The sequence below is a fragment of the Talpa occidentalis genome, unplaced genomic scaffold, assembly GCF_014898055.3.
Source record: "Talpa occidentalis isolate TD23 unplaced genomic scaffold, MPIMG_talOcc4v2.1 talOcc4.10, whole genome shotgun sequence".
Taxonomy (NCBI): domain Eukaryota; kingdom Metazoa; phylum Chordata; class Mammalia; order Eulipotyphla; family Talpidae; genus Talpa; species Talpa occidentalis.
Genome location: NW_023600993.1, coordinates 93,690,377 through 93,715,393, shown reverse-complemented (window position 1 = coordinate 93,715,393; position 25,017 = coordinate 93,690,377). Strand labels below are relative to the sequence as shown.

Here is a 25,017-nt window from a genome sequence, read left to right as displayed (position 1 = left end):
AAAAAAAAAGATATTTGCCAACTCCTGTTCCATAGGAAGAAGCCAATAGAGTAATATCTGAAATTGGGGAGAAATTAAGAGCATTTTGTTAGCATGTTTTTTAGAAATAGGGAAAGTAGAAGAACATCTAACAACCAAATGATTACCTTTATTTTTTTTTTGTTAAAGTTTAATAGCCCAGGAGGCTGAGAGAATTCACCAGAGACAGAGCCGGGAGCAGAACAGGCAGACGGAAAAAGCCGGCAAGTCAGGAGAGGTCCGCTGGGCCACGTGGGACTTGCCCTGGCCGGCCGGGAATCGAACCCGCACTGCAGAGGCTGTGGATAGCTTCACAGTGTGGTGCTCAACCGACTGCGCCACCGGGGAGGCCCTAAAGAGTGAATCAGGAGTGGGGAGTAGAGTCAGGGGGCTATTAGTTTTTGTTTTAAGCATTATATCATTGAATCCTTAAGCTAAGTACACTTAGTGCTATGAAAAAAGCATGAATGAAGAATGGTAACACATGTGATTAGACTAAAAGAACAGAATAACCAGGAAAAAGAGAGCCCACCGGTTATGATGAAGAAAGTGGGAGCCCAAAGCCTTTTCTGTAAATATATCTTTCCCATCTGTTCACTGTGTCATTCCACAGATGATCATTGAAGATTCCAAGTGCCAGACACTGAACTCTGTACTGCAGAACAGAGTTCTTTCCTGGAGGGTGCTTAGGCACTGGTGGTTGATGGTACCCACAGGTAGGGAAGACAACACTAGTAAGTTGGCATTTGAGGAGAGACCTGCATGAAATGAAGAAAAGACTAACTACCAAGTAATCAAGAATCAGAAGTGACTGAGAAATGGGAGAGGATGGTTCCCAAGTATAGATGGAAGGGTGAATTGTCCTCAGGAGAGAAGGCCACCTTTCCCTGACACTTGGAGGGAAGGAAGCTCTTACAAGAACAGGCAACACCAAAGGCTGCCTTATGGCTCCTGATCATCTCTTTTAATTCTCCTTAAGGTCCTTTGAGGTAGGAGTGAGGAAATAAAGTGTGGAAGAGATTTTACCTGTCTAATCCTCATTAGAGCGTGGATTCACACTCAGCTTTTTAGTATTTCAGACCCTGGCTGTTATCCTTCTAGGGAGTGCTTCAAGCCTCGCAAAAGATTTAGGTAAAATTGTCCAGTTTGTTGAGGGTAGTGAGCTTTGGTAAGAGGTGGTTTTACAGGGATTTAAGGAAGGGACATTCTCCAAGACCATTCTGCCTCCTTGATGAACTCATCATGTGCTGTTCCTGTTCCTTGCAAAACATCCTCCTCCCCAACAATGTGGGATTGCCTTATTTGTGCCGCTATTATTAGTGTTCTTAGGAGCCAACCACAGGCTTGAGGTTCTGTGTAAATAGATAAAAATACATGTTATTGTGGAAAATTTGAGGTTTATCTGATTTTTGAAGTTCCTTCCCATGTACTGTATCCCAAAGTGCCCAATAAGGTGGACAGATGGGGGCCCGTTAACATCAAAGTTCTCCGTCCTTACCTCTGTCAGTTATGTCTTCTATTGTCTCTGATTATGAAAGACGCTGGTAGTGGTCTGCTGTGTGTGTACTTGCAGAAACACTCTCTTAGTGCAGCAGCCTCCTCGATAGAGCAGGGATGGTTAGGATGGCAGAATTCCCAGGTGTAGTAAATGTAAATAATTTCTGTGAATGGACAGCAGAATAGTGTGTACCTGATGTTTTATTATTTTTAAGTGTCTATAACATAGCACTAGGAACTTGGAATGGCCCAGACCAAAAATTCTGTTGCAGAATTTTCAATTTGGAAGTTAATTAAAAAAAAAAAAAAAGGCTTTCAAAATGTTTTTATTGAAACCTGGCTTCCATTTTTCTTAGTAGAAGCACTGTTAGATGAGTGAGTATAAGAAGGAATGGAAATTTTCATATTGTTTGCTTTTTGCATTATTAGTTTATCTTCTCGTGAAGATAGTGAAATGTTATATTAATACATAAGCTTTGAAATGCAGGAGGAGAGCAGTAGTCTTACCAATGTTCATCTAATTCGGATGTTGCACCATTACTTTTTCTCTTGTTGACAAATATTCTGGTTTGTCCATAAAGTTAGGAGTTTCAGAATATGTCTGTAATTAGGTTTCTAATTGAGTTGTGGGGCCCTCAGATTACTGTTTACCTTATTCTTTATTGAGTCAAAAAGATCTAATCACAACTTTTGAGTGATGGCAATGTAGCAACAGAAGCCGTAAAACCATGTACAGTAGTTGTACATGGTTTAAATGTATCCATCTAATATTTAATATCTAATCTAATATCCATCTAATATCTAATATTAGATCGTTATCTAATATCCATTTAATAACCAATAGTTGTATCATCTATTCCTGATAACATAAAATTTAGCCTTAAATGTTTTTTTAACATTTAAGCCATGAAAAAAGTTAAAAAAAAATGTTGAATTGACTTAAGAGAGTGCATTATAAACTGGGATGCTACGGATGAATCAGAGTCAATAATGATTATTGAAAACCTGTTGATGTTGATGACATGTTATCTTGTGGTGTGGCCGCACACTGGTTTGTGATAGTCCGTCAGGGTGTTGTTGATTGATTGCACAATGATGACATGGGGTTTGCCTAAGATTGTTTTCAGTGAACTAGAGCAGTTAATTCTAGTAACATCACTCCCACTTGGATTTCTCTTTCTCTCCCCCCCCCCCAATCAGGGATAGGATTATGAATATTGCTGACGGCAGTATCTTGCATGTAAAGAAACTGAGGTGGGGCGATTTGGTTTAGAATCTTTAACCTACCTCTTTACCTCTAAGCCTTTTCTCTTTGCTGAGTAATCAAATTCAAGCCCTGTTTGGACCAACCGCACTCCTGGCCTTTCCAGCTTGGGCACATCTGCCATCTCTGATCTTCTCAGGCCTTTGATGACACAGGCCCAGGGGTTGATGGGGCCCCTGATTGCTGTGGTCCTCTCCCGTGCCCAGACTCTGCTGTGAGGCATTTTCATATTTCACCCCACCTCATCTCTCTCTGCTTTCTCTAAGGTTCATGTTTATTTCCTGCTTTGTATTCCTTAAAGTAGAATTGGCAGATAAAAGGATTGGAACAGTTTATAGATTTAGTGGCATATTGCCTGGATACTCTTCAGAAAGCTTGAACCAATTAGAAGTGCCATTAGCAGTGATCAGTTGGACCTATTTACCACACATTTCTGGCAGTGTGGGGTCCTGCTTATTTGCATGCTAGTTTGTGTTACTTAATTTAAAATTGTGTTTTTGATGTCTCTCGTGCATTATACTTGTTCTTTATACATTATAATAGAAATAATTTTTATTGGCATTTGTAGGAATTTATTTTATTCAATGTTTGATTTTATTTTGTTGGACAGAATTTTTTTTTTTTAGTAGATGAGTCAGAATTTGCAGCAGTTTGTAAATGGTCAAGAATGCCAGGTTTCTGGGGTCTAATAATTTGAATTTGAGTGATAAAGGAGGTAAACTTGGACTAACATAATGTACTTAGCACTGACTCCACTATAATAAAGATTAGGGTAAAATTTTTTAACTGCTCTGATTCAGAGCACTTAACATTTCTCTGGAATTTTTGGTTTTCCAGAGGTGAATAATTGTCCCAACAAATGTTAATCCTCACAGCCATTCTAAGAAGCATCATTTACTGAGGTGACTTTCCCTTTTCCTGCTTTCAGCAGTTCTGCTCTGCCCTCCCCCTGGTCTAGGCTCACTAGACCCACTTTGCAGCTGTTGCTTCCATGGCTGCTGTGCTCCTTGCTAGTAACAATATCCTAGTAACATTTTATGGTCCTTTTTATAGGAACTGCCTCTGACTCTTGGAGGGGAAAAAAAACCTACAATGATAAGACCTTAAACTGATGGTAGTCTGTAATGGTGACCCCAAGGATGATTGGAATGACAAATCCTTCATCTTTATCAGTTTGCATCATATCCACCATGAACTGACTTAGAAACTACATCACTTTATGCCTTACATACTGCATTCATCTGCATATGAGAAATAATCCTGAAAATAAGGACCCCAAGTGCCTCTGGGAGTGCTACTCTGGAACTCTGTAGGCTATCCGGTGAATCAAAGTACAAAGTGACCATGAGGCAGTGCCTACATCCTACCTAGAACCAGAAGTTGAGATTCTGTGATCCCTCCATTGTTTGTGTATGAGCAAAACCAGCGCTTCAGACCTGAGGCAGTATGGCTGGTTAGTGATTCCATTAGCTCCAAATTCTGGGCTTCCTAGACTAGTATTCTTTCAGCACTCCAGGGTGCCCTCATGTACTGGTGGGCCTTTAAAGCCAGTTGCTGGGCTCTCATTGCTATGGTGTTCTAAAGTCATTTGTGAGAAAAAGTTCAGTGTCATTCAGGGCTTAAGGTGTTGGGACAGGAATGAGGGCTTAAGCCCTGGGTCCAATAAGATCAAACATTTTTTCAAAATCACATGAATTACTGGAATTTATTTTGTTGAGTAATTATATGAACAGGGTTTAAAACATCAGATATAACTTAGGAGAGCATAGGATGAAATTAAGACATGTTGTATCTCATACTGTTACAGGGCAAACCCCGATATAAAATGGGGTTGCCTGACTGTGGGTCCTCACCCACCCGCTTAAGGGGACACTTAATGATGCTAAACTGCAGACATGCACAAAGCTTGATAAAAGGTTTATTTACAAGGGCGGGGGGAAATGGGGAAATGAATAACTCAGGGAGACAAGAGGGAGATGAGTTCGTAAATGCGTCCTACCCGTTCCGCTGACCTGGAACCCCAAAGACCGGCTGAGCTGGCGAAAAACCAGCACGCGGCATGGCCAAGAGGGTGACCCCGGCCACATGGCCAGTTACATACCCAAACTGAGAGCCCAGTTGCTTAACTCCGCCCTCAGGTCCTTGCTGCCTCCCCTCTGGTGATGATGGGATTTGTAGTTCCCAGTGCCGTGGGGGTGGCGTCCACAAGCCTGCATGGAGTTTGCTCAGGACATCCTTTCCCCCCAACAATCCCAACTTCCGACTTTTTTAAGAGAACTACATTTAACTCTTTCAGGTCTCTTTTTTTTTTATTGTGTCTATTTCTGTTTCTTGATTTATCATTTGTAGACATTATTTATTGGTTTTCTTAACTTAGCATATTTCCACCCCTTCTCTTCTACTAAGTATAGTCTTGTCACTATTTTTGGTTCCTGTTCCTTTCCTTTATAATATATTATGCCAGCATCTTCTATGACTTAGTTTATCTACAGAGACAATATCTTCTTGACTCCACCCCCATCTGGACTATAGATTAGGGCTTGGGATAAGGTTGGATAGGTTTATGGTTCCGCTTAGGGTTCTGGGGTAGCAGGGCCAGAAGACTATTGGTTGTAAATGTTCTGTTTAAGTAATCAACTGTTCCACGTTTTTCTCATGTGTCACAGTTAATCCTGAGACAATTTAAAATGTTTTTATTTTGGATTTTACCATAATCTTTTGCTTTTGTTTTTATGTCTTACAGAAGTAATTATCTTCCTTCAATATATGATAATGAAAATACAGAAGAAAGAGAAGCAAGTAAGTGGTCACATCTTTTAAGTGAATGCATCCAGCATCTCGTTAACAAGAGAGATCCTGGCAATTTTGACTCACCTCTTAGTCTTTGGTAGTTGCCCTGCTACCTGTTTCCCATTTCCATATGGTAACTGAGAACTGTTTTGAATGACTTAATGTGCATTTTTACTTATATCATTTCCAGATAGGAAAAAATGTAACAAAAACTGTGTATCAGAATATTATTCAAAATTATGTATGTAGATGAGAAACTTTTCCTTCCTTGGAAGAGCTTCAAATTCTTATAAAAGAGATTATTTTTCATTTTTGATGTTTGGCTAAATTGAAAACATTCTCATTTATCAATTTCTCATTTATAAGAAAATTTTGCAGAAGTTTCCTTCCTAGAGAAAATTGTGAACAAATAGGAAGGATGTGGATAGCAACTCTTGGACATTTGGTTTCTTGATGGAATGGGGAATTGAGAAAAAACATTCGACCTATGTGTCCCATCCAGCCAGGATCATTTACTTAGCTGGTACTGTAATGCATATTCAAGGGAGCCCAAGGACTCCACCCAGTGTGACTCTGGGAGGTGGGATAGGGGACCTGCCTTTGACTCTTGGAAAGAAGCTATCTCCATTGCTGGTTTTCCTTTTGCAGAATTGAATGGCAATCTGGTAATTGGGGAGATATGAATCCCTGCCTTTTACTGGGACCCTATGCAAAAGGTTTTAGTGGAACTAACCACTTTCCTCTCCAGTTCACATCTGGAGTGCACGGAGGATAGAGAAAGGGTGACTTAGGAATATGGTTACATGGACTGCCTCTGATTTGTTCCTAGTGGGTAGGTCCCTGTGAAACCAAAATTTGTTTTGGGAAATAATTGACTCATCTGCTGCCAATTCTTAACAGGAAGAGCAGTGACTATATACAGCCTACATACCGTTTTCTTCCTGTTCTGGCCCTTATGGAGTTATCAGTTGGTGGACAAACACTATAGAGAATGCAGCAATTCCATCTGGCAGGTATTTATCCCGTGGATATACTTAGACAGGTGTGCAAAACTGGCTGTGAAAGAACTTTCATAGCGGCTTTGTTTGTAATAGCAAAAATGCAAAAGACCCTACATGTTCCTCCAGAAGGTGACTATTTAAATCATACACATTCACCCAGTGGAATATTATGCAACCATTAAAAAGAGCACATTACTGAAGAGAACTCCAGTTCCTCAAAATTATTGTCATTTATGCTACATGGGCAGGTTTATATTTCTTAAAACAATCTGCATTTTATATATTTTTTTTTAATTGAGGCATGTTTATTTATTTATTTATTTATTTGTTTGTTTGTTTGTTTTGTTTATACATGCACTGGGTACAGTCAGAAGCGCGGGAGGGTGAGAGAATTCACCAGAGCCAGAGCGGGGAGCAGAGCAGGCAGAAGGACCGAAGTATACTGCTGAGGGGAGCAGTGGGCAGCAGGAGAGGTCTGCACGCCATGTGGGACCCTCCTCTGGTGGAAGGGGAGCAGCCGGGGATCGAACTGGTGCCACAGAGGCCGCGGGCAGCTTCGCAACCCAGCGCTCAACCGCTGCGCCACCGGGGAGGCCCATTTTATATTTCTTAAACATTCTTTAAGGCAAACTTTCATTTCAATAAAAACATTCTTTATTATAGTTACTCCAAATGAATTAGGAATTTTTTTCTTTTGAGATTTTTATGGGTTCATATCAAAACCGTTGGTATGTCAGCCAACTTTTATGTAGCCTCAGTTAGATGGATTTTCATTTTGGATCTCACAATAATAATATTGATGAGTGGGTATGGTTTTTATTTAAAAGTTAATGTTATGTTTGGTAGAAGAGCAAGTTACTTAAGTGAAGCCTTTTTTAGTAGGATCCTATTCCTCTTACAGTTACTGGTGATAGGCTGCTGTAGTGATGATTGAAATGCAAGAAGTTGCAAAGCATGAAAATAGAAAATTAAGTTCATGCTAAAGTAATGCACAAGCTTGTGTAAGCAAGCCTGGCATAGAGGAAGACATGTTCTGGAATAAATTTGAGCTTTGATTTCAGTAGAAAAGGATTGAAACTTTAAGTCTGCCACTTAGCTGGGTGACTTTAGACAAGTTCAGTCTCATTTTTCTATCACTTAAATGGGAGTACTCACTTATGCCTCGCCAGATCTTGATGAACATTAATTGCTTAATTTAAATATTTAAAGGATTGACTAAGTACTTGCCATTTAGCATGTCAGTGGCATGGAGCTTTTCATCATTACAATAACATTAGCCATCAGATTTTGTTCTTTGTCTTAATATAATTTTAAGGTGTTAGAATGAGCAGCAAACAAAACATTTTTAAAAAACCTATTTTTCTTTTCTCTGGAGAAAAGTAACATATAAATACATTCTGATCTTGAAAATGCCTCATTTTCTTGTCAGAAATTTTATTGAGGTAAATTTAAACTGTGATTAACATTTTACAAGTTGATCAAAACTCAGTAATAAATAATCATGCTTTTTATTAACCAGATGGCCAGGCATCACAAGAATAATGTGCCAAGAACAAAGGGTTTTAGAGATTGCCTTTGTATAACCTAAAGAAGTGTTGCAAGAAAAATTGACTTTAAGAAAACGTTTAAAAATGTACCACTCAGGGCGCAATAGTCTTTTATTAGAAAATAAACTGCTTCTAAGAATTTTTTAAAACATTTATATGTATATATATTTTTAATTTATTTATGTCCCGAAGAACTGGGGTGTAGGCCAAGGGTGTAGGGGGGCAGAGAAAGGATCCACAAGCGACACGTGGGGGCCAGGAACAGGTGGATCTACTGAAATATACTCCTAAGGGGAGCAGTGAGCAAGACAGTAGAGGTCTCCTGCACCATGTGGGTTAGCTCCCTGGCTGGGGATCAAACTCAGTCCTTAGAGATGATAGCGCCGAGACTTAACCCCTGTGCTACCAGGGAGGTCCAAAATTCTAATATATTTTAATTCCTAAGATATCTAAGCAGCATTAGACAGAAAAAAAATTTAAAAATGGGGACTCTAATCATTGAAAGCCCTTATAGCACTATTGAAAATACTTCTTTGTACTGCCACATATCTTAATGTTAGCAAAGACAGACTCATGATATGGAAATATTGATGTTTATTCATCCTAGCTCTTTAGGACAACAAAAACACCTGTTGTGGTGTATCAAAAATAGAAAAATAGGTATTGAGAGAAGTATAAAATCTGATAAATATTATGTGATACATAATATGATATGTAATATTATGTAATATTACGCAGTAAGAAGGTTTTGTGTGCATATGTCCAATGTTGAGAAAAGTAGTGAGCAATATAAATGCAATACAATAGATATAGGTCATTTTACAAGTAAAATTAAAACTTAGAGCTATGACCAGAAGGTAAACTCAGACTTGCAGTAATTAATCAGGTCAGAAGAGCCCTTCATTCTTGGTCCTCTAGTAACTAAAAAGGTGGGATAGGAAGAATTTTTTTTTTTAAGCTATGCTGTGGAAATCTCAAAGGCCTCCCGATAACTAGACCCTCCCTGTTCCCTTTCCTAGTGTGAATGTGGATATAATTTATTCACAAAACAAATACTTGTTGTTTTTTAGCTTTTACTCTTCAAGAAATGCTTGAGTGTCTAGTTGGGACCAGCAACAGTAACTGAAAGTTACTTATTTTTCTTAAGAAGTGTGTAGTGTAGTTTAGTTACAGACAGGCAGTTAATAAAGCAAGGAATACCATATACCTCAAAAGAGCCAGGGTTTTTATATTGTGGGTGAAGCATTGATGCCCTAGAATTGGAGAGTTTGGGGGTCCAGAGAATGTCAGTGCCACCAAAGAATTTGAGAGTGTTTTGAAAGAGGTGGTGTTTTCTTGGTGAGCCAGGTTTCGGTCATGTTGCATCTTAGAGCCCAGGATGAAAGCTCCGGAGGGAGGAGAGTAAGTAGAGTATGGGAGGTATATAATATAATACCCTTATGGTATTAGTAAGGGAGGGAAGAAGGGTTGGAGTAGGGTGCAAAATTTTGGGTGTTGATGGAAGATGAACTAGGATAATAAAACATTGTGGATTTAGCTGGCCACTAAGTTCCCAAAAGATTTGGTCCATGCTGCTCTACCGGGGGAGATGAGGACTCAACATATTTACCACCAATATAGATCATGAGATAATGACCCACAATTCAGAGAAGTGTAAGAGAAAGAATAGCAAAGTTGATAATATGGATGAGTAAATAATTTATTTCTAAGACTTTTCCACCTCACCCTACAAAGGGTGTGGTGAAGGTTAATCCCAGTGAGACCTTGTCCTTGGTAGTCACTGGAAGGGCTTTTTCAACAATGATACAGAGGGATAATTAGTAAATGGCCCAGGAGGACCAGGATTCTAAACAGACCCACCCTGGAATCATGTTTCAAAAAAACTCAAAATAGCCCACTCCTCCCTTCTCAAAAAAAGAAATCTGAGTATTAAAATTTCCCCCTATTTTTTGATATACCACAACAGGTGTTTTTGTTGTCCTAATTCATTTTGTGTTCTGAAAGAAAACTCAAGAGGCCAGAGTAAAGTGACCAGGATGGGAAAGAAAAGGTAATGAGCTGGATGTCTTCTAGGCAAAGGTTGAGAAGATGCAGTGGTTTGGAAAATCAATGATGGAAAATAAAGTAGAGGTGGTTAGAAATTTTTAAAAATTCTTATTTCTCAATTTAATGTATCTAAAACACAAGGCAGTGTGGTGAAGTGGTCAAGAGCACTGACTTTTGAAACCAGGAGTCAAACTTGGATTCAAATCTCTACTACTTACTAGTAGTGTGACTATGGCCAAATTGTTTAACCTTCTGAGAGTCATAATGGAGTCATAATTGGAACAAATATTATGCCTCTTCTTAGAGTTGTTTAGATGACATAATCCATTTAAGAAACAGTACACTGCCTAATACTCAGTCCTTAATAAAACCAACTATCATGATCATTACTAACAAGTATTTTATCTTTAAAATATCAAAACAGTTTTGAATACTCAATAGTTGTGACTAAAAGGTTGAGATATATAAAAAGAACCATTCCATATCCATGTATACAATATTTCTAACTCCAACTTTTGGTGTTACCTGGACCTTTGCATATTGCAGTGGGGGCCAGAGTTGGCCTAAGTGCCAGCTTCAGGAGCTCTGTGCATTACAACATTACAGTAAAATTACAGATGGGCTAATAATGAAGAGATAAAAAATAGTTATTCACTCTGCATGTATCTGTTGAAAAAATTCTTTATGTGGTCTAGAAAATACTGCAGAAAAATTCTAGAAGTCTCTTCTGGCCTGGATTGGCCAGAACAAACATTTTACCTTTTGCAGATTAGGAAGTTTGAATCACTCTGAGGTATTGGTTTGCCCAAAGCCATAGTTGCTTGGAAGTAAAGCTCAGTTTCTGAAAACACAATAAAGTAAAGCTGATAGTTCTGAAAACACTGACACATGTTAAGTATTATTTTCCCTCTCTCCTCCTGACTCTTCTCTGTCAGCATCTTAAATCCGTAACAATTGACTTGAATAAGTGTTTTTCCCAGGAATGGTATAGATTGATAATTTTGAGCCAAAGAAACGGATTTTATTACCAACAATTCAGTTTATGAGCTTGCATTGTCACGTGTTTTTATCAGTTATCCCTCTCTATTTCGTCTTTGTGTTCCTCGGTGTTTGTCTCTACTTAAGTTGCCAATGTAAAATATTGTTGGTATGTTGTGGTCTATCATCTCCTATCCATTCCTCTTAGGATCATTTTCAGAGTGGTGATTTATTGTCCTTCTTGGTAGAAGCTGAAGCAAAGACTTTTATTTAGGCTCTTTGCCTTTTCCCACTACTGACCTTAACACACAGTGAAGAATTTATTTTTTGTCTTATACTTTTTAATCCTCACTGGTTATGTTTTTCAAACACCTGATAAGGCACCTTAAAAGTAAAAACATTGCTGGTGGATTATTGACTTTCTAATTAAAAAATTTTATTTTTTATTACTAATATCTGTCTTTTGGGATAATTCCCCCTTTTCAACATTAACCAATTTATTGCTTGTTTTGGTCTCTCTTCTCCCTGGAGGATGTCCCTGCTCCTCTACTCCCTAGGCATAAAACCAGGACAAATTGCTTTGTCTTTTTGAACTGATTATCTTATCTGTAAAATGAAGTGACCATTTATGATTCCTGGAAGTAGAATTGCTGGGACATCAGGTAGATATTTTGTTTACAGTGTTTTAAAGAACTCCAACAGACCTTTTCCTAAAGTGGTTGTATACGCCATCACATCTAACAGTTCTAACCAAGTCTATTCATCCTGGTCTGGTAACTTAGCTATCGTTGCAGTTCCCTGGGCTGTCTTATAATGCACCAATGAGGTGAGCATTAGCTTTTGCTAGAGGGTTCAGATCCAAGCACCTCTACTCACTCTATGCCTTGGGCACATCACTCAATATCAGTAACCTTCTCCTTCAATCACAAAACAGGCGTTCGTATCCAAGCATTTTAGGAATGTTGTAAAGAGTATAGATATGAAACTTAACCTCGCGTACTTCTGAGTATATCCATATGACATGTGTCCAGTAAAAGTTAACTGCTGCCGTTGTTGAATACCTAGTTACCACCACTTACCTCCACCCGCCCCAGCCCCTTCAGAAGAGACCTCGAGAAGCAGTAGTAATCGAAAAGAGGGTCCCTCTTTGACCTACAGAGTGCTGTCTTGGTAAAATTAGGTCTTTTCTCTATTGTCTTTGAAAGTATCTTATATGCAAGCCTGTATCTATCTCTTGCTCTTTCATTGTATCCACCCTTGTATGCTAAACAAAAACTTGTTCCTTAAGGCCAGGTGTCCTTAGTAGAATTAAGTAATAAATCAGGAATCCTCACAAGGTCCGAGCTTTAACTGGATACCTGTTACTCCAATGTTGGTGTCTTCTTGACTTGAATTTTCTTTTTATTGTAAAATAACATACAATTTATTATTTTATATTTGACTTTATATTCCTTTTATGTTTACTGAGTCAGCAATGAGATAGTCAAATGAATTGTTTTTTTTTTTAAAGTAGTGAGTCTTGCCAAAACGACCAATTCCCTCTTAATTTAGGCTCATTTATGAGTCTAGACTTTATAAGAATCCCCCAAAATCCTTCTTTTATCTTTTTTCCCCCTCAGATTCTCAGTGTTAAGTTTGGTAATATTAGAGTAGGAATGGGAACTAGAGAAAACAGAAGAGGAAATATGTAGCTGAATTTTGCACTCTCCATTATAACCACGGTAGGCCAGAAAGTCTGAGTGCAGATTGGGAATCAGAACACTGGAGGGAAACCACACCACCTGGGCTAGTTATCTGTGTCCTTTAGCACATGCTAGGCCTCTTGTTAGGGGAGCAGTCTACTCACAAATGGTGCTTTTCCTAAGCCATCACCCAAAGATGATTTGAACCATCTTTCTGGAAAACCTGCTTATCCCTTCCAGTCTCTCCAGTTATTTCTTTGTTCCAGACCCAGCAGAGTGTGCTATTCTATAAAGCTAGCCACCCACATTATTATCTAATTATCACAACCCTAGTTTATGAAATGACAGATGTACTTTGCAATATCAGACATGAAAATATGAGATATAACTTCTGTTTCCAAAAGGCTTGTTTCCTTAAAAGTGATCACCTGGGAAGGCTGTGCCTTTATTTGATGGTGCTCCAAAACAACCTTGAAACCTCCTTTTCAGGTTGCCTGTTGCACCCGTGACACAGTCTTTCCAATGGCATTTATCACAATAAAATTTCCTCCTGTATGATGATTTTTGTGAGAGGCCAAAGATTAGCTGCTGTTGAGTCTAGGTTAGATGGTCATATGGAAGAGCGCCATATTTAATAAGAATACAAGATCTAGTTTTGAACAATCCAGATTTTTCTTGTGGAAAGTCAGATGAACTTGGTGTTGATACTGCTTGATAATATGTGAGAGCAAAGATTTGGCGGAATAAAGCAACACACTGAAAGTGACCCTGTCACGTCCTTTCTTCAGGAACACATTTGAACGGTAACTTTTGTGAACTAGCATAATAAATGCCATTCTGGGTCAGAACAGTGTACTGAGACTTTTGCATTTGCGAGTGACATCTAGAGGTGTTTTGTAGCAGACTTTTGTGCTTGTCTGTGAACATGGAGCTTAAAAGGTGATTGAGATTTCTGTGCATAATTCTTCAGGTTTCTGCATATTCATTTCTTAGATAATATGCAAATACAACTTGGTAAAAATCCACAAAAGCAAAGGTAAAAACAAACAATGTGTGTCTTCTTTGCCACTATATCCTCAAGGCCTGAGGACAATAGGAACACAGAGTAAGAACTAAGCTGTGATTACATCCATGCCCGCACGCTCAATAATGCGCTTAGTGTGAAGCACGCATTGAAGGAGTAATACGCTTGTTTCTTTCTCTTTCACAGTTGTCAAATTTAAAAGTTGTGAGTCACTCCCCAATGTCTGATGCCTCTGTCAATTTTGACTACAAATCCCCCTCCCCATTTGACCACAGCACTGATCAGGAGGAGAAAATTGAAGATGCTGCCAGTCATTGTCTGCCCCAGAAGGACCTGTATGCCGCTGAAGAGGAAGCTGAGACCCTGTTTCCTAGGAAAGTGACAGCCCATAATGGGCTGGAGGACAGTGGAGGAGGAGGGACTGGAGTGAAGAAGAAACGGAAGAAAAAGGATCCAGGAGAGCAAGAGGGGACAGCGAAGGGAAGCAAGGACAGGGAGCCCAAGCCAAAGAGGAAGCGAGAACCCAGAGAGCCAAAGGAGCCCAGGAAGGCCAAGGAGCCCAGGAAGGCCAAGGAGCCCAAGGAGTCCAGGGAGCCCAAGGAGCCCAGGGAACCCAAGGAGCCGAAGCAGAAGGATGGAGCCAAGAAAGTGCGGAAACCCCGGGAGGCCTCGGGTGCCAAGGAGGCCAAAGACAGGAGAAGCGGTGCTGACTCCGTGGCCCGGACAAAGTCCAAGAAGGCCAGGTGCGTCCCTTTTCTCTGAGTGCTTGGCCTGCTGTGGCCTTACTTCCGCCCCTACATGTAAATTCACTGCTTTCAGCCAGGTGGACCACTTTCCTCACCCCCTAAGGAAAGATAACCTTAATCCTGGCTCTGCAGTTTCTTGCTATTCCTTTTGGATTAAGAAGAATTAAAATGTGTGGTCAGGCACAGGGTGCAGGAGAAGGGACCTCACTGGTGTGCTACAGGGAGGCAACAGTTCTTGGAACAACAGAGTAGAGTGGCAGAGGGACTACTGGCAGGAGGGTGTGCAGTCCTGGGAATTAGTGGTACCCGCAGCCTGGGAGAGCCGTGGGTGTGAGTGGGGTTCCACACAGAAAAGGATGGCTGAGCTTCCCTAGGCTACGAGCTCTCTGGTGCAGGACCGCTCCTGCTCCGCATCTCATCCGATAGCTAACATCAGCAGGTGCTCAGGAGATGTTGATAACTGGGGCCAAAAGAAACCATAGTGATCTTAGAGATCAGAGGGCACAGATACAGCGACCCCGGGGACCCTGGCACTAGGTGCTGTCAGTCTCCAAAGGCAGTGACCCAGGAAATACGGTGTGTATCACCCATGAGCAAATGCCATGTTTTTTGTTTCATCTCTAATTTTTTTGATCAGACTATTTAGGCTGTTGAGGAAATACAAAAGAAAACGATACATAAACTCTACAAACTTATGAAGAAAATTTAAGTTTCTAAAATCTTAAGTGCAGGGGCAGGTTAGAGACCGGGAGCACTTACAGAAATGAAGAGGATCTGACTCCTCTAACAGCGAAGTGGTGAGGCTGCCAGACCTGTATGGGATCAGACATAGAGGAAGGAAGTTTTGAAGAGAGAGAATATTTTAGGTGGTGTGTTCTGTAACTTGAAATTTTCTGTATGGTTCAGTTCTTTTTTTTTATGATTGAGTTCTTTTTTTTTAAAAGATGCATTTTATTTATGCATACAAGAACTGGGGTACAGGCCAGAGGTGTGGGGAGGGCGGTGGGTAAGAGAATTCACCAGAGAGACAGGGGGGAACAGAACAGGCAGATTGACTGAAGTACACTGCTGAGGGGAGCAGCGGGTGAGGCAGGAGAGGTCTGCTGTGCCATGTGGGCTGCCCCCTGGCCGGGGATTGAACTCATGCTCCAGTGGCTGCGGACAGCTTCGCAGGCTGTGCCTTATCCCTTTGCGCCACCAGGGAGGTCCTGGTTGAGTTCATTTTTATAAGTACAGTTTGTTGGGACCAGAAGGATAATTTCTTAATCTAAGTTAAAATGACCATCCATTATCCACTCCCTTCTGCTTGGCAGGGGATTTTGTCTTTTCTCTATCAGAGAGAGTAGGGTGGGAACCTAGGAATGTAATTTGCAGAGAATGATTCCAAACTACTTTATAGAAGGTTAAGAGAGAGAAAATCAGCATTCTGACTTATGTGAGACTTACAGGCTTGTTTCTCAGTGAACCCAGTGTATGTGATCTGCTCTCTCGTGGTGTATGGGGTGGATTTATGTCTCTGCCAGTAACTTTCATCTCCAAATTACTTTGGAGAAACTAATTGGTTCTTCAGGGTAATAGCATGTGTGATAGGGGAATCAGAAATGAGCTACTGTGGTGACTTTGGTTATTACAGAAAATAAAGAAGAATCCTTGAGGATAGTGTTTTAAAATTAGGGTAAGTAGAGGAGAGTTGCATAGCTCAGGTAAGGAGCTTGGTGTCTGTAGAAGGTGGCAGAAAGCCATAGGTGTTAGAACTCAACTTTAGCCATTGATGTTAGCAGTTTTATCTACTTCTACTTAAATAAATTCACAATTACTTTGTGTGGGGTGTGAAACCAGTTGTTGATGCAGATGTTGCCATATATTACACTGTGGGCCAATGAGGAAATTCACAAAACAAGTTGGGTATCAAATGTATATGTAGCGATTTTATCTAATTAGTGATCATAATGTAACTCATTCTGTATAAAGCACAAAGGAGATGGAGTAGTGCTTAGTAGTATTTTCAAGGACTGCTGAGTTGGAGGGCAGCAGAACCTCTTGAGGTTTAGAAATCTAGCGGTACCCTATGAGGTTGCTGACAAAGAGGGCTGATTATCTCTTTAGAAATGTGGGCAGGTTGCATGAGACTTTCCATTTTGGGACTATATGAGAGACTTGTAACATTAGAATTCTCTGTAGACCAGATAGGGTACGTGACTGGTGAGTCTTCCATTTCTTATCCTTTATATTATAAATGGCTTTGGTTCCTTTAATTAATGATCCCAATGGTCAGAAGCAATTTTTAGTTATAAAAGGTCATTCATTGATTTTAAAAATGTATGGCAGTAATTAAATTAAATCTCAGTTTTTTGTGCTCTTTGATTTACTCTGCTACCGAATGGCTCAAGTATGTGTTTTGATATAAGCAGTTCATTAGACCTTGAGTAATACATGATGATCACAGTTCCTCAAATGCTTGCATTTTTGTAGGAGTGCTTTGTAGAAGTAAGGGCTTCTGGTCTTTCCTCCTTTATGTCATCTTGTCAATTGCCAACTGATAATCTTCCTGAAGCACTGTTGTTATTGTTCATAGTTGTTGATAAATCAAACTTCTTACCCTCTCAATCCAGATCCGTTGGGAAATAGTTATCAGGGATGGAGATGCAGTTATCAGCGTTTTTTAGTGATAGACTGGATTGAAGAAGTCCGCTGTCTTGGGGCCAGAATATACTCCTTGTTACTCCCTCAGTTGAGGGTATCCATCAGAACTGCAAGCAATTCCTTGAAGCAGAGGGAGGACACTAAGGTGTGCTCCAATCCTTTTCCCAGTCTCACCTGTCTGGAAGGTCCCAGGCAGAGAAGTGAAAGTAGCTTGAAGAAGAGCCAGAAATATGTTTCTAATACTGTTCTTTCCTTGGGAATAAAACAGGATTTTTCTCATGAAAACATGGGGAAAGGAAAAAGGAATTCCCGCTAACAATGTATACCTGCTTAGACGTTTCTGATTGTTCCTACTTGCCTCTAGAACAAAATCCAGACTGTTTTTTTTTGTTACTCAAATCCTTTGGGATTTTTCCTCCCCCCTCCCCACTCCTTCTGAAAAGAGATTAGCTAACTAGATTAACTCATTAGCCCCTAAAGGTACTTGACTTACTTCCCCTCTGGATTGCTGTAGCGTTTCTCCCAATCATTCTCTCCCTTGTCCTCCCAGAATCCAGTTCATTCCATTCTTCAGTTCTGAGTACAAGTCCCAGTTTCTCCAGAGAGTGTCCCCAAAGTGTGTCTCCTCTGACTTCCATAGCTGTTGGAGTCACACTTTGCATTATAAATCAGAGACTTTTATACCTAGAAAGGCTGAAAGAGAGCAGGTCCAACATGTTGCACTGCAGCAAAGGTAATGGAGACTCACAGAGCAGTGCCTTGTTTGCAAGGGTGTGTCATAGACTCAGACCTCCTGATTCTGAGTCTTGTGCATTTCCCTCTGCTATAAGGTATCTCTCATTATAAACTATTGTTTTCATGTATGTGTGACTTACCTCCTCAACAGAAGGTAAGTGCTGGAGATCAGGACCACCATGCTTTGTGACTTGGCCCTTTAGATTACTCTTTCTCAAGTCAGGAGCTGAGCATTTTGTATTATATCTGCTCCAAAAACCACCAAAAAAAGAGAGAGAGAGAGAGAGAGAGAGAGAGAGAGAGAGAGAGAGAGAGAGAGAAAGAAATGAATAATAGGAGTAGCCCTAGTACCTGTGCTTCAACTCTTCACCACCATTTGTTTTGGGTTTGTCAACTAAGGCAGGTTTTTCTCCCAAATTCAGTAAGTTTAGTAACATCCTGGAATAAAGGGTTTGCCTTTTCTGGTTTTCTTTTTTGATGGTTACCCTAGAGCTTATGATTATGTAACTATTTGAGCCTTGAGTCAGCTGTTAGCTGTGATGTGGGAAGGGTAGTAAGATTTGGTCATCTCGCCTCTGCCTCAGCATTTGAAGGTCAATCACCTGTTTTTGTTTAGAGTGCAGATTATTGAGTCTGGACTTAAAGTGTTCAGTGACAGGGTTCTTTCTGCTGGGAGACATGTTTTTACATTCTGATAATTTATTAGAAGAAAAAAGGCAAATATAAAGACTATTGTGCTTGGAAACCACTGGACTTTATGTTGAAGAGGGAAGAAATCTAAATGATAACGGCAGAGACCCACCTCTGAAGACTGAACTGAGTCTCCCTTTCTGTTTTGTTGAAAGCAACTGTAATAATACTTTGTAACACCCAGGACTTCCTAAGTTAGCCCTTAGAGAGTGGACCTTTACCTAATTTACAAGGAAACACTTGCTAACTAATAATAATGCTTGATAGACTTATCCGCTCTATTTTTAGTGCCTTCCGCGTGCCTCATATGAGTACTTCCGTTTGGGAGTGGGAAAGTGAGAAAGGAAGGTGTCACAGAAATCATCCATGAGCCCTATTGTTGAGAAACCTTGCAAATGCTCAAACACAGGAAAATATAAACAAATGAAAGAACACAGTATAACTGTCCATAGAGTAACTGAAAGGATTTCGAGGATTAGGAGTGTTTTATTTCTGGTCTAAGGAGACCCTTGAAGGAGGAGGGGAGTGTTGAGCCTGGTTATTAAAGGAATTAATGAGAAAAGGCTTATAGCAAAAAGACCAAAAGGCATTGAAATAAATGGTAGCTGAAGCATATTTTTATTTTTCCTTCACCAAATCTTAATGCCATGGCAGAAAGAATAGAGGGGAGGAAATTCTTCAAAGATGAGATATGTTGCTGAATTTCTTCTCTGAAGTGCTTTGGCATGAGAAACCAAGATCTGAGTGCTAGGTGTGCCCGTGGCTAATGGGGCATCTTTGCTTCTTTCACTTGTCATAACTGGGGGAAGGAAGTGTGTACACACACACACACACACACGCACGCACACACACACCCTCCCCCTGAATGCGTTCACATATTTGTAATACACTTTAGAAAATATACATTTACAATGATATCTCCAATTCAGATTCATCCCATAGTATCTTCCTTTCTTTCCAACTTTTCATATTTGCATCTTCCCATTTTCTTTTCTTTTTTTTTTTAAGATTTACTTATTTATGCATATAAGAACCGGGGTACAGGTCAGACGTGCGGGAGGGTGAGAGGATTCACCAGAGACAGAGCAGGGAGCAGAACAGGCAGACTGACTGAAATACACTGCTGAGGGGAGCAGCGGTTGAGACAGGTGAGGTCTGCTGTGCCATGTGGGCATCTCCACAGCTGGCTGGGATTGTACCCGCACCCCAGAGGCTACAGACAGCTTCACAGCACTGCGCTCAACCACCTGCGCCACCAGGGAAACCCCACATCTTCCCTTTTTCTTAGTTAGAATCCCAGCTCCCAACACAAAAACACAATCATTTGCTGAATCCTATACCATGTCAAAAATGTCTTCAGAATTGCTTCACGCATATACTTACCAAAAAGAGTTCAGGATTTGGTTGCTGGTTCTCTCCCCACTTCTCCAAAAGCTGAGTCAAATGATGTGCTAATGAATTAATGAGAATTTTTTTTTCACCATTCAGTGTGTTTATGTTATTCTTTGAAACAGTGGATTCATTTGTTTGAACTTGTTTTCATCTTTAGCTTACTATTTTTTAATATGCTTGTAAGAGTCAAGTCTATATAAAAAATAAGTATGCAGGGAAGTATCACTCCTGTCCTGTATCCCTTCATTCCATTCCCTCCACCTAGCCCTTGTGATTGTCATTGTTTTTTGGTTTATCCTTCCTATCTCTTTTTATAATACAGCGTTGTACATATTTTCTTTTCCCTTGGTTCTGTCACAAAACATGGCCTGTTACACTTGTTTTCCCTTTGCTTTTTTCACTTAATATATATCAGAAATCATTTCTTATCAGTCCATAGAATTTTTTCTTAATCCTTTTTATAGTTGCATAGTATTCCATTATTTGTATACTACTTTATTCAGTCACTTGTGTTTGTAGTTTTCATTGTTTTATAATTGCCAAGTAATGCTGCAGTGAGTAGCCACAGGCATATGTAGTTTAATGTTGTGTGGAGATGTGTCTTGAAACTATATTCCTTTAAATGGAATTGCTGAGTTAAAAGTATATGCATACATAATTTTGTTACATATTATTTGACCCCTATTTTTGAAAACTGGAACTTCAAGGAGCAAACATTCACAGACCAAATCCACTTACAGGCATAGAACTTGGAAGTTCAGTTGTCCCTATTTGACCAAACTCTCAACCATAAGGTTTTCAAAACCTACTCCAAAGTAGGCAAAAAATATTTCTTCTAGTCTTCCTGGAGAAGGAATTCAGGTGATATATTTTTGATGTTCTATTTGGAAGTTCCGTTTACAAGCTTACAAGGAATCTTCCTGATATTTGTCTTTATTAGAAGAGCTCCAGGAAGCTTTTTTGGAACTCACAATTGATGCTGTTGCCAAAGGTAACCTCCAGAAAAGCACTTTGAAGATTTCCCAGGTAGAGTATCTTCTTCTTTACCCCCAAATAAGTCAGCAAGTCTCACCAGGTGTTTTCCTATTTTACTGACATATATTTGAGATAATATTCTCTCAACTCCGCTCTAGGAAAATCTAATATTGCCCCAGGCTTAACTTAGAACAGTCTCACCATAGCTCCTCCTTAGTTTCCTTATTTAATATGTTTCTGAAAACAAAAAAGGCAATTGTATACAAGGCTTATAGTAAAGTTTCATACTTTGAGCAGGTTCTACTTTTGAATTGTGGTTTGAGCTTGTTTTTGAGCATGTGACACAATGAGGCACATTTCCAGGTTTTAGATGTATAAGTATATGTGTGTTCATATAAGCACATACACACCTATATGAGTGTAGAATTATACATGAAGATTAAATATATACTTTTTAAAAATATAATGAAGTTCTATTTAGTAGATAGATCAAATTGATTTTAAATTGATTTTAAAATTTGTAGATGATTAAATGGAGCTTTCACCATGTAATTATGGTGGTGACTTTTGATATATTAATTAGCTGTCTCTAAATTTGTGTCCAAAAAATTAAGCACAGGTCTTCTTTGTTTAAGAGATCTGTTTAAAAAAAAAAAAAAAAAAAAAAACTATTGATTTGTGATTTTTATTCTGTATTTGGGTAATTGGAATGTTTTGTTACTGATCCTGTTGACCATTATTTTGTGATTCAAATAATACGAAGGAGATTTGATGTTTTTACATTTCGTCCAAAGAGGGACTGAGTTTTAAGTCAGGAATGATGTAATAAGCAACAGGCCTTGAGATTCAGATGAGCTGAGTGTGGACTTCTGCTCTGCTACTGATTTTGGGACCTTTGCTGCTTTTAAACCTGTTTCTTCATCTGAAATATGAGGATGTTCTATCTTGACTTTATCATGGACTTGTGGTTTTAGCAACTAATTGAGACACAGACGCATAGTGTTTTGTGGGATATAAATTACTGACAGTTTTCTTAGTGATAAGTCACTTAGTGTGACGTAAGTGCTCCAGTGAAAATATGATATCTTTTAAAACTGTTTTACCTTACTATCCTGAATTGTTGCTTTTGCTTTTTTCACCCTGCTTCTCTCTTGTAAAAAATGTATAATCCTTTAAAATGGCAGACCCCTTGAGCTGAACTTACTCATATTGGAGCAAAATATAAGGAGCTTTTCCCAGTAGGCGACAGGTAGGTCTTGGGGAATTAAAGAAGGTTAATTCTGTGCTAAATTGGTTGGGGATCTGTGAGGGGTGAAGAGTCTTCAAAACAGAGGCAAGCTTATTCAGCAATAAGCACTGGTTGGTATTCCTGCCACATGTTCATCATGCTGGATCTCCTGTCTCTAAACAAAAACTGTTCGCTTCTCTCTCCCTACACCTTTCGATAACCTACGATGGATGATACCAGTAAATTTTTTAAAATTTATTTTTATTAATGAGGTACCATTATTTGACATCCTTGTTAAAATTTTGATAGTATAGGAATTCTCCCTCAGGTATGTTCACTGTAGCTCTCTCACCACCAAAGCACCCATACACCTCCACCATAATCCATGCGCTGCCCCTGGATCCCTCTCCTTCCCCTCTTTGTGTGCTTTATATCTATGATACCAGTAATTGTGGCTTCTTCCTCACCCTGTATATTCTGTTACTTGCCAAGACTTACTGGTTCTACTTCTTCTGAGTCTTTCAGATCATTTTTATCTTTGAGCTTTCGTTGATTATATCTAGCCAGGGTCTTTATTCCTTCTTGCTTAGGCCTGCCATCATGGCCCTTTTCACACAGAATGAAGTCTGACCTCTCTAGCCTAATGTACCCTTAGTGTTCTATCATGTAAGTGTTCACCATAATAACTATTCCTATTGTTATTATTTCTATCTTCCATCAAAAGTCCAGGTATATCCCCACTCAGATGCATTTTCCAAAATCTCTAACAACATGTAATCTTACCCATTGGTATGTGTATATTGCATTCACCTATCCAATAAGCATTCATCAAATATTTATTTTCTATAAGGCAAAAAACTAGTTATTTTGATGAATACAAAACTTAAGTACAAACTGTTGCCTAGAAACTTAGAATCTGCTAAGAAAGATCAGGGAAATGTAAAATATCTGCCCATTCAGCAAAATGTTTATCAAGCAACTGCAGAGGATCCAGGAACTGTATGATTCTGCGCCCAGTGTCATAGTTAATAACTAACTTTGGTGTAAGATCAGATTCTGATTACCTTAATTTAAGCAAAGCACACATAAGTGCTTTGGGAGTGTAAGAAAGAGATTTCACCAGCTAGGAGGGTAAGGAAAAACTTTTTGGAGGCTGTGCTGCTATTTTAGCAGGTCCTGCAGGGTGCATGAATATTGCTCATCTCCACTTCTCTCAGGAAGCATTCATCTGGAGGATGGATTTAGGTGGTCTATAGGCTTGTCACAGTTGGTAAGCTCCTCAGTGTCTCAAGGCAGAGACAGCATTGTCTTTATTTTTGGGTTCCTAGTACTCAGTCTGAGTCTTATACATAGACCGTACTCAGTAGGGGATGATGACAGATTAGGGGACTGTCTTCCCATGTAACTTAAAGGGAGATTGAAAGTTGGTGATTTTCAATTACCAGAGCAAACTTCCTAGAGAAATAGATACATATGAACTGAAAGTGAGATTTTTGGAGATATTATTTCTTATCACAATAATCATGCCATAGTATAACTTTGATCACTGAGAAGTTTCAAAAACTGCCCAGAAATTTTAATTCTGAATTTTTCCTTGTAGCAAGGAGCAAGGACCAACCCCAGTGGAGAAAAAGAAGAAAGGAAAAAGGAAAAGTGAAACCACAGTGGAGAGTTTAGAACTGGATCAGGGCCTGCCGAACTCATCCCTGCGGAGTCCTGAGGAATCCACTGAGTCTACAGACAGCCAGGTACGGCTGTGACTGGGAGCCATGGTGGAGCTTACGGCTACAGATGGGAGTTGATTGATGCTGGTCTTATTGCTCCTCTGTCCCTGCCACTAACCCACATCCCTGTGCATGACTTGGGCTGACCTTCGCTGTTTTGGTGGGTGAACATTGAAAGACCATAGGATTTCCTCTTAGTATCTTGAGCCTTATACTAATAATCCCCATTTGTTAGTGGTGTTTGCTTTCTTGCAAAGTAGCATGATAGTAGACTGCAGAGAGAGTGAAAGTAGAAGCGGAGTTCAGCCAAGCAAGGTAAGGCTGAGGAAGGCTGTTTTGCTATGAGGCAATGAGTTCAGGACTCAGAGTGCTGGGCCAATCTGCATAAGCACATTTTCATGAACCTTGGTGCTAGAAAAGTCAGGGTTGTTTTCATCATGCCAAAACAATGCAGAAAGTTTGGCCAAACATGGAAATAAGAAGTTGTCCACCTAGGTGAGAGTCCTAAAAATAGGCCAAAGTATGCCATGACATTGGTCAAAATTTTTTTCCGTAAGTTTAGGCAGCTTCTCTTGGACATGAGCTGATGTTTAAAAGTGCTGTTTCCTTTGATAGTTACAGCAATTTATGTGGGTTGGGCTGTTGTAAGGGTACTGTTTGGAATGAGACTGACTTACTGTACTTTCAAGTGTCATCTGGACCCTAAGAGATTGCTAGGTGATCTTTGTTGTAGGGTCGTGTTAGTGCCTAATGTCATCATAATAATAAGTTATAAGCTCTGGGGGGGTGTAGAGACACCCCCCCCCACACACACACACTCTATATACACACACACACAGCCAATAAACTGGGGTTTGTGACTGTTGGGTATCCTGATTGGCTGAAGAGAATAGATGTTAGTGTTTCTAGGGTGGTTATTTGTATGTGGGATTTGACGAAAGGTTTATATGTGGAATTGCTCCTACAAACAATGTAAGTGACATTGAAATGACATAGTGAAGAAACGATGGGAACAGAGAGAGACTCAGGAGGTATCT

At 39.7% G+C, this 25,017-nt stretch overlaps 1 protein-coding gene across 4 annotated transcripts in view; it reads left to right on the top strand.

The window, feature by feature from the left end:
- Window positions 1–25,017, top strand: part of CHD6 (chromodomain helicase DNA binding protein 6) — a 189,447-nt gene that overhangs the window by 55,211 nt on the left and 109,219 nt on the right. For all 4 annotated transcript variants that reach the window (XM_054697659.1, XM_054697669.1, XM_037498908.2 and 1 more), the window contains 3 exons: window positions 5,523–5,578; window positions 14,034–14,590; window positions 23,857–24,004. In XM_054697659.1, the coding sequence (XP_054553634.1) occupies window positions 5,546–5,578; window positions 14,034–14,590; window positions 23,857–24,004 (738 nt within the window). In that variant the 5' untranslated portion in view covers window positions 5,523–5,545. The remainder of the gene's footprint in view (window positions 1–5,522; window positions 5,579–14,033; window positions 14,591–23,856; window positions 24,005–25,017) is intronic.